Source organism: Trypanosoma rangeli (genome assembly GCF_003719475.1).
Source record: "Trypanosoma rangeli strain AM80 chromosome Unknown Tra_15.4_contig_00315, whole genome shotgun sequence".
Lineage (NCBI taxonomy): Eukaryota > Euglenozoa > Kinetoplastea > Trypanosomatida > Trypanosomatidae > Trypanosoma > Trypanosoma rangeli.
The window spans coordinates 1-12,379 of record NW_021706062.1 but is presented as its reverse complement, the minus strand read 5'-3'; the positions used below and the strand labels follow the sequence as shown (position 1 = coordinate 12,379).

The window sequence follows — 12,379 nt, the reverse complement described above, 5'->3', positions numbered from 1 at the left end:
AGCTCTGCAAAGGGAGTGCCTGTCTTTTCCCTCCCCCCTCCCCCGCTTTCACCCTCCTCCTCCTCCGCTTGCTTCCTTCCTCCCTTACGCTTGTTTGTGCATTTTGGAGGCGGGTTGTTCTTTCCGTTCGCTTGCTTCGCCGCTCTCCGGCTGTTATTTCTCTTCCTTTTGTTGCTCTTCAGCGAGGTGGCCTATCGTTTTCATCATTTCTTTTTCGTTTGTTTGTTTTCAGTTTCTGCTCTCTGTCCGTTTCTCCGTTGGCTTGATAGTACATATATATATTTGTTCTTTCGCTGCGCACTCACGCACGCACCTGGCGCCGCGGGGAGCGGGCACTGAAAGAAATTTGCAGCCGCTGAGGGAGTCACGGCGGCCCCGCGCGCTGGACCCAAACAGAAGGAGGTGAGCGTGAGTGTGTGTGTCTGGGTTTCCTGCCATGCCCACGTATGTACACGTGCAATTGGAATTTTGGCGGTTGCTGCTCCGTTGTCTTATTCTTCTCTCTCTTTCTTTCTTTTCTTCTTGTGCGCCCTGTGGCAGGGGGAGACAGTCGTTTTTCTGCACTCATGCCGGGGCGCGAAAAAGGACGTCGTGTGAAGAGCCAAACAAACCCGCTCGGCGATGACCTGCACGCCGATCGTTTTGCCAGTGCCAAGCGACACGCAGCTGCGGCGGAGGATGACGGGGACAGGGACGCAAACGGCATTTTGTTGCCGGGCCGCACGACGAGCCGAATTCTCAAAACTGCCCGGCAGCAACTCGAGGCGATCGCCGAGGAGGAGCAGCTTGCCATTGACCGCATCGGCGCCGAGGACGATGATGACCACGGCCTGCATGACCCTGGTTTGGCAGAGCTTGAGGGCGGCGACGGCGGCGTGTACGAGGATTACGAGGAGAACGAGGAGGTTGTGATTGAGTATGACGACACGGAGTCGATTGTCTCGGAAATTCCCTCCGAGATGGACATGGGGGCAGACATGTACGGCATTGACGAGGAGGAGGCGCGTCTGCTGCAAAAGTTTCAGCCGCCGTCGCAGGTGCAGAGCCGCAACCTGGCGGACATGATTATGGAGAAAATTAGGGAACGCGAGGGGGTACGCAGCGCGGCGGGTGACACGCGCGATGACGCCAGCGTCGCGGAGTGCGAGGAGGAACGGGTAGACCCACGCGTTGCGCGCGTGTACACGGCCATTGGCACCATTCTTAAGAGCTATAAGTCAGGGAAGGTGCCCAAGGCGTTTAAGGTTTTGCCAAATATTAAGAACTGGGAGCAGCTCTTGATGTTGACGAGGCCGCACGAGTGGTCCCCGCATGCTACGTATCAAGCCACACGCATCTTTGCCGCGAATCTAAATGAACGCATGGCGCAACGCTTCTATGCCGCGGTGCTGCTTCCTATGGCCCACCAGCGCATGTTAACTGAGAAGAAGCTTCACCCGGCGCTCTACATGGCGATTCGGAAGGCGCTTTTTAAGCCCGTGTCCTTTTTTAAAGGATTCATTTTGCCACTGGCAGCTGACGAGGAGTGTACGCTGAAGGAGGCTCTCATTGTTGCCAGCATTTTGCAGCGAATGCATCTGCCGCCTGTCCCAACCGCCGTGACGATTGTAAAACTGGCACAGCAGCCATTTTCTGGTCCCCGCTCCGTATTTTTGCGTGTACTGATTGACAAGAAGATGGCCATGCCTTATCAGGCGGTGGACGCGCTCGTCGGGTACTTCCACCGGTTTGTGCACACCCACAGTAGGGAGGAGAAGCTGCCCGTCCTGTGGCACCAGACCCTCCTCTCCTTCACGCAGCGCTACAAGGGCGATCTGACTGCCGACCAGGTGAATCTGCTGCAGCAGGTCTGCGCCAAACACTTTCATTATCTGTTAACCCCTGAGGTCCGCCGCGAGCTTAACGCCGCCCCGAATGCCGCGCGGACGTGAGGCTGAAACCCAATAAAAAAAAAAGAAATGAAAAGAGTTCCTCTGGCCTCAAAAAAAAAGCAACCTGAAAATGATGAGGGAGGGCGCATACACGTAAACGCGTGTAAAAACAAAATAATCAAGCAAGCAAGAGTGACTGGCAGCGCCACTGCGGGCTTCGTTTAAAGGAAAAAAAAAGAGGAGGGATGGCGCGAGCACAGAGCTGCGGTGTGCGTATGCGTGTGCGTGCTGGTGGCGGTGGCAGACGAACAGTAAGGCGAAGTAAAAAAAAAAAAAGAAAAGAAAGAAAAAACAAGAAGAAGGAAGTGTTGAAAGAGAGAGAGAGGCTTCCCCATTGTTTTGTCGTCACCGCTGCTGCTTCCCTGAATTTTAACATTCGCTACGATCCCTCTCGCTCCATTTGTCGCTGCGCTTCTTTTTTTTTTTTATTACCCGTCCCTCTTTTTTTTTTTTTCTCGCGACAGAACCGATTTGTCGTTTGGTGTTTACAAGGGGACAGCCAAGCAGGAGGGGCAACAGAGCGGCAGTAGGTTTTCCTCCTCCTTTTTCTTCTTCCCATTGCATCTGACGGCGGGTGGGTTTATTTGCCTTCGTGTTTCTTTGGTTTTCAACGAGAGGCGTGCCATCGCATTAAACACACACATACGCATGCGACGGTGCCTTTCCGCCTGTGGGCTGCTTGCCCGCGTTGCCACCACACACCGCGGCGTCGGGCGGTGTGTACCACCGCCACTGCCACCAGGAGCTCGTGGCACACCACCACGTGTTGCTGCCTCTGGCAGGTTACCACCACCCCCGCCGTTGCCGGGCGCCGTTGCTGCCTCTGCCAGCGCTGTACTGCCGTGGAAGTCGCCACAGGAGGTTTTGACAGCATTTATTGAGTTTATTCCCACCTTCTACGTTCCCATCCACTGTGTGGCGGCGATCCTGTCGGAGGAGTGCCGCAAGCACTTTATTGGACGTGGCCGCTTTCTCTCCTTTCTTAAACGTTACCGCTTTTTCTTTGAGTTGCGTGTCATCGATGGGGTTCGCTGCGATGTGAAGCTGCGCGATGACTTGAGCCATCCTCGCCGTGGCGTCGCGGACGAGAAGTTTGTGATGACAGACGTGGGCGATGTCATCAACTACGTCGCCAAGTCGGAGTTTATTGTCTCTATTGAGTCGATTGAGCAGGGAAACACGAGTGTGGCGCTGAAACCGGTGTGTGCTCCGCCTGCCGTGCATGTGCGATTGGAAGAGAAGGTGCCGGTGCTGGAGCGCCTCAAGGCGCTTGTCCCGGATGAGTTTGCGCTGCTTGATCACGTGGAGGAAGATATACCGGAGGATGTCCTGTTTCACCCCTACTTTGATTGTCAGGGCGGTCTCATCTCCATCGCGTCAAAGTTCCCGGAATTTTTTCAGGTGGTGGATGGCATGATACGCCGCCGACCACCGCACCTCGCTCCGCTTGCACTCAACAGCTACACGCTGGAGGAGTCACCGATTCCCAGTATCGCGGCGCTGGTGGAGAAGGAGGTGTGTGACAGCGACATACCCCACTGGGTGAGCATCACGTCGCTTTATGAGCAGCTGACGCGGGAGCAGAAGCGGCAGATTAAGCGGGAGTACAAGAGTTTTGCGGGGTTTTTGCGCTCACACGGCCGCTCCCTGTCGCTTTCGCAGGACATGCTACAAGTAGCAAAATGGACTCCCCAGACGCGCAAAACCGCACCCTCAACATCATCTCCCGTTGCCGCGGGTGCGGCAGAAAGCCGAATAGAAACCACAAACAGTGAGAGGAACAGTAATGATGTTGTGGAGGCAGAAGCAGCAAAGGCACAGGCCCACGGCGTGACCATTCACTACGAGTACACACATACGCAGATTATCAATGAGCTTTTTGACAAGTTTCCACCGCATCGCACGCTAAATTTGGAGGAATTGCTTGACCTCGTCTCCCCCGCCATGCGTCCCTCATTGCCAAAGAAGGTGCTGGCGTGGCTTGCCTCGTACCCGACCTACTTTCTCGTGGACGACTCCACTGAGAGGGATCCCCTCAAGGCTCGCATTCGACGTGCCTCAGATCGCCAGCCGCTGGATGTGGCTCTAGAGTTGTACCAATGCATTCCTGATGACGGTATCTCTGAGGCGGCTTTGCTTACGAAACTTCCCGAGGTGCATCGAGAGTACGTGAAGCGGATTGGGCTGAAACACATTGTGAACTCCCTCTCCGAGTGGCTCAGCCTCACAGAAGTGACAGGCGGTGCTGCGGGGGAGAAGAAGGTGCTTGTGCTGCGGCGGCTGCAGACGGAGGTGGACCTCCAGCGTGCCATTCACTCTGAGGAATCCAAGGTGGAAGGTAGAGATGAAGGATCGGCGTCGGTGCTGTTCGAGCAGCCGGAGCTGCAGCGCCGGCGGCTAAAGTACGAGGGGAGGATGAACCAACCGCAGCCACACACGGCGCGAGCGCACCAGCGAGGCGGTCATGGCGGTTTCTAGGCACCAATCGCAGGCGAAGCTGAAAATAATGCGTTGGAAAAAAAGAAGAACGCGGGGTTCGGTTTCGTGCCATGCATTCAGAGCTTGATATGTTGGGAGAAGGACGCAGCTCCGCGCGCTGCACAGAAGGAGGAGGGAAGGAAATTGCACCCACTGGCTTGGAGCGCCCCTTCCGCAGGTGGAATGGGCGGCTGTGACTGTGCGGCAACATTCATTTCTGGCGGGGCAGCGGGATGCCTCGTCTTTTTTTCTTGTTTCTCGCTACGTGTCTGTTCCTTGCCACCTTCACGAGCCGCTGGGAACACGAGAGGCGAGGCAGACGTTTATTCACCTCTCTCTTTTTTTCTTTTGGTTTTGCAAATGCACATCTACCCACACATGTAAGTAAGCAAGGAGAAAGCGTATCCATCTTTGTATTTATTCCTTCACGGGCATCATGTCGGACCCCGCAAAGCCAAAGACCCCAAACAACCAGGAGAACAACGGCGGCAACGCTGTGTCCAAGAACGCAGAAAAGAAGCAGGCAAAACAGAATGAGAAGGACGCCCGTAAGGCGGCCCGCTTAGCGGAGGAGGCCGCGCGTGCGGCGGAAAAGGCAGCTCAGCTGACGAAGTACGCCAACTTTTTTGGTACTGCCCCGTTGTTGCAGTCCACCACGTACGGCTCCAAGAAATTTAGTGAAATTTCTGCGCTGACCAAAGCGTCTGTGGGCACCGTTGTGACGCTTCGTGCCCGCGTTGACACGACACGCAAGAAGGGCAAGCTTGCCTTTATGGTACTGCGCGACGGCGGGAATTCCATTCAAGCCATGACGGCCGTTGCGGAGGATGTACCAAAGGAAATGATTGATTTTATCGGGCAGATTCCGTGCGAGTCGATTGTGGACGTTGAGGCGACGGTGTGTGGCGTGGAACAACCCATCACATCCACCACGCAGCATGATATTGAGCTGAAGATCAGCAAGGTACACGTGCTGAGCGAGGCGCTGCGCGTGCTGCCGTTTACGCTGGAGGATGCGTCACGCCGCGAGGATGACGAGGGCATTAAGATTAATTTTGACACCCGACTTGGGTGCCGCTGGCTGGATCTCCGCACCCCAGCCTCAAACGCCATTTTTAAAATGCAGTCCAGGGTGCGACAGTACTTCCGTCAGTTTCTCCTGGACAATGACTTTGTGGAGATTCACTCGCCGAAGATCATCGCCGCCGCAAGTGAGGGAGGCGCCAACGTGTTCAAGGTGGACTACTTCAACCGCAACGCCTACTTGGCCCAGTCTCCGCAGCTGTACAAGCAAATGGCTCTGCAAGGCGATTTTAAGCGCGTTTTTGAGGTGGGCCCCGTCTTCCGCGCGGAGAACAGCAACACCCACCGTCACCTGACCGAATTCGTTGGCTTGGACGTCGAGATGCGGATAAATGAGCATTACTACGAGGTACTTGACACCGCAGAGGAGCTCTTCTCTTACATGTTTGCAAACCTTGCAAAGCATACGGAGGAACTTGTCGCCATTTGCAGGCAGTACCCGTTTGCGTCACTGTTATGGCAGCTGACACCGGAGACGATCAAGACTTTGGGTGTGGGCATCATTGAGGATGGCGTGGAGCCAACAGATGTCTACAAGGCGCGTGTTCGCAACATGGGGATGCGTATGCTGCGCATCAACTACCCGCACTGCATTGAGCTCCTGAACACCGTCTTGGAGGAGAAGTTGTCTCCGACCGATGACATCAACACCGCCAACGAGAAGTTGCTTGGCAAGCTGGTGAAGGAGCGCTACGGTGTGGACTTCTTTATCTCCGACCGCTTCCCCTCGGTTGCGCGGCCCTTCTACACGATGCCGTGCTCCGACGACGAACGCTTTACGAACTCATACGACATGTTTATCCGCGGTGAGGAGATATCGAGCGGGGCGCAGCGTATTCACGATTCATCCCTCCTGCTGCAGCGCGCCAAAACACTCGGTGTCGACCTTTCGCCCATCAGGGACTACGTGGACTCGTTTCGCCTTGGCGCATGGCCCCACGGCGGCTTTGGTGTTGGTCTTGAGCGGGTGGTGATGTTGTACCTGGGCCTCCACAACGTGCGCCTCGTCTCGCTCTTTCCGCGTGACCCGCAGCGTGTGACACCGTGAGTTTTCAGCTCCGCATTGTTATTCATTTACTTTTGTTTTATTTTTCTCTTTCCACATTTTTTTCTTTGGTGTGTGGAATGAGCTTTCTCTCTCTCTGTGCATGTATGTGTGCGTGCTTGAGAGCGTAAGGCGTTAACGGGGCGGTGGGTAAACAGGCGAGCCCCCAAGGAGTAAAAACAAAGAAAAAAAAACAACAACAACAACGAAACAAACAGAAACAAGCAGGCAGGCGCGAGGCCGGTGGCGTTGCTGGCGGTTGATACTCACGTGTGTACGACTCTTTCTCTCTTTCTCTCTCTGTGTGTGTGTGCGGGCAGATGATGGGGCGGCGTAACGTGCGGGGAGCGTCGCTCTTCTTCGTGATGCCGCCGAACTCCACCTGCCGTCTCTCCTGTCTGCTGCTGCTGTGTGTGCGCTGCTCCCACAACTGCTCCACCTTTTTCTTCTTCTTGTCTCTCGTGTTGTGGTTGCCGCTGCTCAGGAGGGAAGCCATTGGGTCAAAAGTACTGCAGAAAACACACCGCCGCTTCCAGACACGCGTGGCTTCACGAAACGGGAAAAGCGTATCATCCTTTTCTCTCGCCTCCCCGCAAACGCCGCCACGGCCAAAGAGACGGGGGGAAACAAACCAGGGTAATAATAATAATAATAATAAAATAGACTTGGACGATTTCGTAAGTGACAACGAAGGAAACAAACAGTAAACAAAGAAACAACAATACAGAAAAGAGCACAGCTGCAGACAACACACTAGCGAAGGCTCAGCAGTGCGGGGGAAAAAAAACCCTTTTCTTTGTGCCTCGGCTTCTGAGGGCGAAGGAGAATTTAGCAGAGGGGAATAGATAAAAAGGGAGGGCATTTGTCGCAGACCAGACACAGACACGGTTTATCATACTCCACACCACCGCAACCCCGGACAACGCCCAGATGACCTCCTCGCTGAAGGCGGACGTGAAGGAGTACATACCTTCGTGGGCCTGCAAGCGGCCCTCCGCCGCTGCACCGGTGCCCGACAATGGAATAACGACCTCCTTGCCCACGGCCCCGATAGTGAGGACGCATGGTAGTCCCGCTTGGACCAACACCCAGCCGTATGCTTCGTCCCCAAGCGCGGCTGGAGCTTTGCCCCTGCGCAGCCCTACAATGGCAATTCGTCTTCCCACACGGATGAGTCCCATGCACGCGATCTTTCCTCCCGTGGCATTCGCCATGAACCCAGACGCAAGGGACTTTATTCCGCACTTGGCTGGTGCCAATTCGCTCGCCCCACTTCCAACGTCGACAGCCGACATTGCAGAAGAGAAGGAGCGCCAGCAGAAGCGGCAGGACTGTTTGCCGTCCGGTGCAAAGTGGACGACCACCTCAACGAAGAACAACGTTACACAGACAATGCCGTCGCCAGCAGTGAAGGCCGGTTTTACACCGCTTGCCGCTCCGATTTATGTGGAAAAGACCGAGGAAGAGATTCTAGAGATTAGTAAACGTAGCTCTCTTAAAGTGGGGGCGGCAGCGTTTGTTCCTCGCCGCACGTTAAACCGCGTGATGATCAGCAAGCAGTCTCCCTTTTCGCTCACACCGGCGACGGGTGAAATGACGCTGGCTGATTTGTGGTGCCTGTTTTACCTGCCTGCTGGGCTGGGGGAGTGCATCCGGGAAAACACGTACGACCCAACACTCGTGTTTCGCGTGGATTCCGTTGCCACCTTCTGGAAGGTCTTCAATAACGTCCCTCGACCGACGGAGATGACGATTGGCACGTTGTACTTCTTCCGGGACGGGATCAATCCAAAGTGGGAGGACCCTGGCAACCGCGACGGCGGCATTTTGAAGATCAAAGTAGACTCCAGCTGCATCAACGATGCGTGGGTGTACCTGCTGTGCCGCACCATTGGGGAGTCGTGGTCCAAGTCCGTGCGTGACACCATAAATGGCGTGGGCCTAAAAGTACGTGAGCGTGCGTTCCTGCTGGAGGTGTGGGTCACAAAGCAAAGCCCTGATCTCATGATGGATATCACTGAGCTGTTGCAGCCACATCTAGGCGACGTCTTCTCTGTGTTTTATGCGCCACACACCGTGACGCAGAAACGTGCCGCCGCCGCTGCTGCTGCTGCTTTGGCTGAAAAGAAGAAAAATAGGCAGAACCGCCGCCGCTGGTGAGGAGGAAGGGAGGTTGCGGGGGCGCCTGCCTGCCGGCTTTTTTGCCTGCGAGCTTGTTTGTGTCCATGTATGTGTGGCTGCGCTTCTCACAGGCATGCGCATGGGTGGCGGACCGAACATTTATTCGGTGGTGTGGAAGAGTTTTGCAGGGCGGGTGCGACGAGGCGGATCAGCGACACGAAGCATAAAAGGAAGAGGATGCAGACGTGAGGCGTCGAAGGACCAATTAGTCGACGATGAATGAAGCTAAATAACTAAATAAACGAATTGGACATGTGAGTCACCGCGGAATAACTTAGGCAGAAGGAAAACACGGGGCGAACAAATAAACGCGAAAAGGAGGGCGTTTCCCCTGTTGAGCGTGCGAGGCTGTTAACTGAGTGGTGTGGGCGGGTGGCGGTAGTGAGCACCCCACACACATAATGGGAGGGGAAACGCGGAGGTGGAGGGGCCGCGTCGGCGTGGTTATGTGCACCACAGCCGCTGGCATCATCCGGTGTGGGCGGGTAGGCGCAGTGCGATATAAACACACAAAAATGAAAATGAAAAGAAACGGAAGAAGTACAAGGAGAGAGCAAACGAAGGTAAGCAAAGGCGCCTCCTCTTTTCCTCCCTTTCGCCTGCAGGAGGTTGAGGCAAATAAACAGGCGAAGGAGCGGCGAAAGGAACTACGACACACACACACACACACAAAACAGGCCCCTCTGCCCCCACCCCCGAAGTCCTCCAACGGAGCCGCGCATGTAACACATTCAATGCCGTCTATTCGGCAAGAAGGCAAAATAAAAGAAAACGAAAGTGAGAAACGCCGATAACACGTATTCAGTGAAAACACTTGAGCCCGCTGTCTGTATGGGGAGGGCGGAAAAAAAAAAGACTGGTGTGCCTTGGCATGTGGGCACGCCTGCCGCCCATTTTTCTTTTTCTTCTTTGCCGCGAAACGTTTTTCTTTTTTTTTTCTATTCCTTTGCCGTCGCAAGGGTTAAATGCGGTGCGCTCTGTCTTTGCCGGCAGTTCTGGCTTCCGGTAGCCGATGCATCACGTGGTCACAGCGGTGGGGTCAACCCGCGGCATTCAAGGCGGCGGCGGCGGCCACGCGATGCATCGGCTCACTCGCCTTTGCTCCCACTCGTATCAGCCACAAGGACCAACGGCGTGGCGACCGTGGCGAGTCACGCCGCCTAACCTTCGAGGAACGTGCCGAGCGCCGCACGGGGAAGTCCCGTGAGCTGAAGATGGTGCGGAATAACCTTTTGCAGGAGGCGGAGCAGGTCATCCAGGCGGATGTCCCGGACGAACTCGAGCACATCTTCATGCAGCACTTTGAGCGGGCGAACGTGTGCGCCATGAAGGTGTTGAACATGGCGAAGTGCTTGGAGCTCTTAGAGGTTGACGTTGGCGGCGGGCGTAAAGTTCTCCTTACGAAGGTGGCGCAGGTTGTGAAAACGAGCAACTCCACCATTGAGATTGTCCCGCAGAACGCGAGCTTCGCCAGCCCCATTCTTCACCGCGTGACGCGCTTTGACACGACGCTGCATGTGACTAAGGAGCAGCAAAAAATTAAGGTGGTGATACCGCCCGTAACGACTGGACGCCGCGACAAGGCGGTGACCGAGATACAGCAGGTGATTGCTGCATTCAAGCAGAAGACCAAGCAGGTGCGCACGCACGCCACCAAGGCGCTGCAGGACGCCGGCATCGACGAGGACGCGCTGCGCGAGCTCAACGCAGAGCTGGACACAACCACCAACACCTTCACGGCGGAGAAAGTCGCGGAGCTGGAGCAGCTCGCGGAGGATGTGACCTCGATGGGTGCCGACGAGTCCGACATCGAGGCGTGAGGGAAACACGAAAGAGGAGGGCTGCCGCAGTGGGGTGGAGAAGACCCCCCCTCCCTTTCCCCTCCCCTCCACCTGTGAATAAAAGAAGCAAACACCAAATCAACAAGACAAAAAACTGAGGGACATGGAGGCCAAAGCAAACAAAAGACAAGCAACGACTTCCGGGGATAACTGACGGTGCCGTTTGGCAAACTGTCGCCGTCTCTACCTGCAAGAACACTTTTACCTGCTCTGTTTGTATGTGCCATACTTTATCATCGTTGCGTCTTTTTTTTTTTCTCTTTTATCTCTCTCTGTGTGAGGGTCCTACTGGCAATTCCGTCTCCCTGCATTGGCAGCGTTAGTGGGCCTTCCCTCCTCCGGTGGAGCGCACGTTTCCCACCGCTCCTAACGATATTGACTTTTACAACAGGCACGGCCAAAGAGCGACGGTCAGCTGTGTCTTTTCCGACTCATCTGCACCCTGTTCTCCCACACCACCTCCGCGGTGTGTCTACTGCCATCGATGCTGACGGCCAGCGAAAACACAGGCGCCGTGCTTACAACGATCACCTCGCCTGCACCTGTGCTGCCCTAGATCCCGCCGCCGTTAAACTTGCGAGGAGTGTGTCCTGCGTGCGTGAGCGAGTGAAGCGTGCTCCGTGGGTGAGGCGGCGGCTGTATATGATTTTTTCTGTGCCGTGACAGTCTCAATCGGGCCCGCAAGAGCTGCACCGACAGCGTCAACGCGAGCCACCAGAACCATCATGATGCAATCAATCGAGGCATTTGTATGAATACGACAGTGACTTACACCTCCGTGCAACAAGCTACCTACCACAGGCACGGGACTGACGTGTGTGCCCTCCGTACCGCTTCTTCTCTTTCTCTTTCTCTTCCTTCTCTCCCTTTTCTTTCTTTCTTCCTCACGCCGGAGGTTGGCGTTTGTTGTTGCCGTCCTCTTGGCTGCTTAGCGCTTCCCCTGTGGAGTGCGTGGGCAGTGTTCCAGGGTGGGTGGGGTGGGTGGGGTGGGGTGGGGCGCCGCGCCATGCCTGCCAATGATGTGTCAATTTAATTATACACCTGACTGTACGCGTGACGAGAACTAACGCACTGAGCGGCGGGCGCGGGGAATGCGCACTACGCGACCACCGCAGGTAGCACCGTCGTGGAGCACCGACACCCATTGCACCAACGGCGGACTTGCCTTCGGGAGAGTGGACTGGCCACGCACACGCCTCAGCATTACAGGTCCCTTGGCGGCTGTATACATCGATGCCGCTCCACAGGATACCCATTGAGGCCAGACTTGGAGATGACACCATTCACATTCATTGCGACTGGCGGAGGGCAGCTGGAGGTGGGGACGCTGCGCTGCGTGCGACCCGCGACCTCCACACGCTGCTCACCAGCGGCAGTGGTGTTTGTCTGGCGGGTCAGTGGTGCCGCTGCGAACCCCTTGCCTCCCTGTGAACTTGCGTTCCGTGTGCTAATAGGGCGCGAGAACACCGAATAACGCGCCTGGGAATTCCATCGGTATGACCCCTTTTTTAAAATATACATCATTCGAACGGTGTACAGAAAGGCGCTGACACTTTGCGTCTTCATGCTTTCCTCTTCTTCTTTGCTTCAGTACGTGATGACTAGACGTGCAATTCCTGTGGTATCTGAAGCCTCAGTGAGCGAGACACTGCAACGGTGCCCTTCCAAAGGGCGTGCTGACACTTTGCGTCTTCATGCTTTCCTCTTCTTCTTTGCTTCAGTACGTGATGACTAGACGTGCAATTCCTGTGGTATCTGAAGCCTCAGTGAGCGAGACACTGCAACGGTGCCCTTCCAAAGGGCGTGCTGACACTTTGCGT

At 55.5% G+C, this 12,379-nt stretch overlaps 6 protein-coding genes across 6 annotated transcripts, besides 15 other annotated features; 5 read left to right on the top strand and 1 right to left on the bottom strand.

Moving 5' to 3' along the window:
* Positions 1–29: 29 nt before the first annotated feature.
* Positions 30–83: a sequence feature (GA-rich).
* A 411-nt stretch (positions 84–494) lies between these two features.
* Positions 495–524: a sequence feature (GA-rich).
* Positions 525–566: 42 nt separating this feature from the next.
* Positions 567–1,931, top strand: TraAM80_07496 (putative bystin; the record flags this gene model as incomplete). The annotated part of the gene is made up of 1 exon (XM_029384286.1): positions 567–1,931. The coding sequence occupies one exon, from the start codon at positions 567–569 to the stop codon at positions 1,929–1,931; it is 1,365 nt and encodes a 454-aa protein (XP_029235837.1).
* A 203-nt stretch (positions 1,932–2,134) lies between these two features.
* Positions 2,135–2,171: a microsatellite.
* A 2-nt stretch (positions 2,172–2,173) lies between these two features.
* Positions 2,174–2,194: a microsatellite.
* Positions 2,195–2,232: a microsatellite.
* A 347-nt stretch (positions 2,233–2,579) lies between these two features.
* Positions 2,580–4,409, top strand: TraAM80_07495 (uncharacterized protein; the record flags this gene model as incomplete). The annotated part of the gene is made up of 1 exon (XM_029384285.1): positions 2,580–4,409. One exon carries the CDS (start codon positions 2,580–2,582, stop codon positions 4,407–4,409), a length of 1,830 nt encoding a protein of 609 aa, XP_029235836.1.
* A 436-nt stretch (positions 4,410–4,845) lies between these two features.
* TraAM80_07494 (putative aspartyl-tRNA synthetase) lies at positions 4,846–6,540 on the top strand (the record flags this gene model as incomplete). Its single annotated transcript, XM_029384284.1, has 1 exon — positions 4,846–6,540. One exon carries the CDS (start codon positions 4,846–4,848, stop codon positions 6,538–6,540), a length of 1,695 nt encoding a protein of 564 aa, XP_029235835.1.
* Positions 6,541–6,555: 15 nt separating this feature from the next.
* Positions 6,556–6,607: a sequence feature (A-rich).
* Positions 6,608–6,712: 105 nt separating this feature from the next.
* Positions 6,713–6,761: a microsatellite.
* A 56-nt stretch (positions 6,762–6,817) lies between these two features.
* Positions 6,818–6,839: a microsatellite.
* An 80-nt stretch (positions 6,840–6,919) lies between these two features.
* Positions 6,920–6,960: a microsatellite.
* A 214-nt stretch (positions 6,961–7,174) lies between these two features.
* Positions 7,175–7,199: a microsatellite.
* Positions 7,200–7,232: 33 nt separating this feature from the next.
* Positions 7,233–7,291: a microsatellite.
* Positions 7,292–7,467: 176 nt separating this feature from the next.
* Positions 7,468–8,697, top strand: TraAM80_07493 (eukaryotic translation initiation factor 4E; the record flags this gene model as incomplete). Its single annotated transcript, XM_029384283.1, has 1 exon — positions 7,468–8,697. One exon carries the CDS (start codon positions 7,468–7,470, stop codon positions 8,695–8,697), a length of 1,230 nt encoding a protein of 409 aa, XP_029235834.1.
* Positions 8,698–9,370: 673 nt separating this feature from the next.
* Positions 9,371–9,389: a microsatellite.
* Positions 9,390–9,683: 294 nt separating this feature from the next.
* Positions 9,684–10,538, top strand: TraAM80_07492 (ribosome recycling factor; the record flags this gene model as incomplete). Its single annotated transcript, XM_029384282.1, has 1 exon — positions 9,684–10,538. The coding sequence occupies one exon, from the start codon at positions 9,684–9,686 to the stop codon at positions 10,536–10,538; it is 855 nt and encodes a 284-aa protein (XP_029235833.1).
* Positions 10,539–10,582: 44 nt separating this feature from the next.
* Positions 10,583–10,612: a sequence feature (G-rich).
* Positions 10,613–11,396: 784 nt separating this feature from the next.
* Positions 11,397–11,436: a microsatellite.
* Positions 11,437–11,525: 89 nt separating this feature from the next.
* Positions 11,526–11,556: a microsatellite.
* Positions 11,557–11,762: 206 nt separating this feature from the next.
* On the bottom strand, positions 11,763–12,125 carry TraAM80_07491 (uncharacterized protein; the record flags this gene model as incomplete). The annotated part of the gene is made up of 1 exon (XM_029384281.1): positions 11,763–12,125. The coding sequence occupies one exon, from the start codon at positions 12,123–12,125 to the stop codon at positions 11,763–11,765; it is 363 nt and encodes a 120-aa protein (XP_029235832.1).
* Positions 12,126–12,379: the final 254 nt, after the last annotated feature.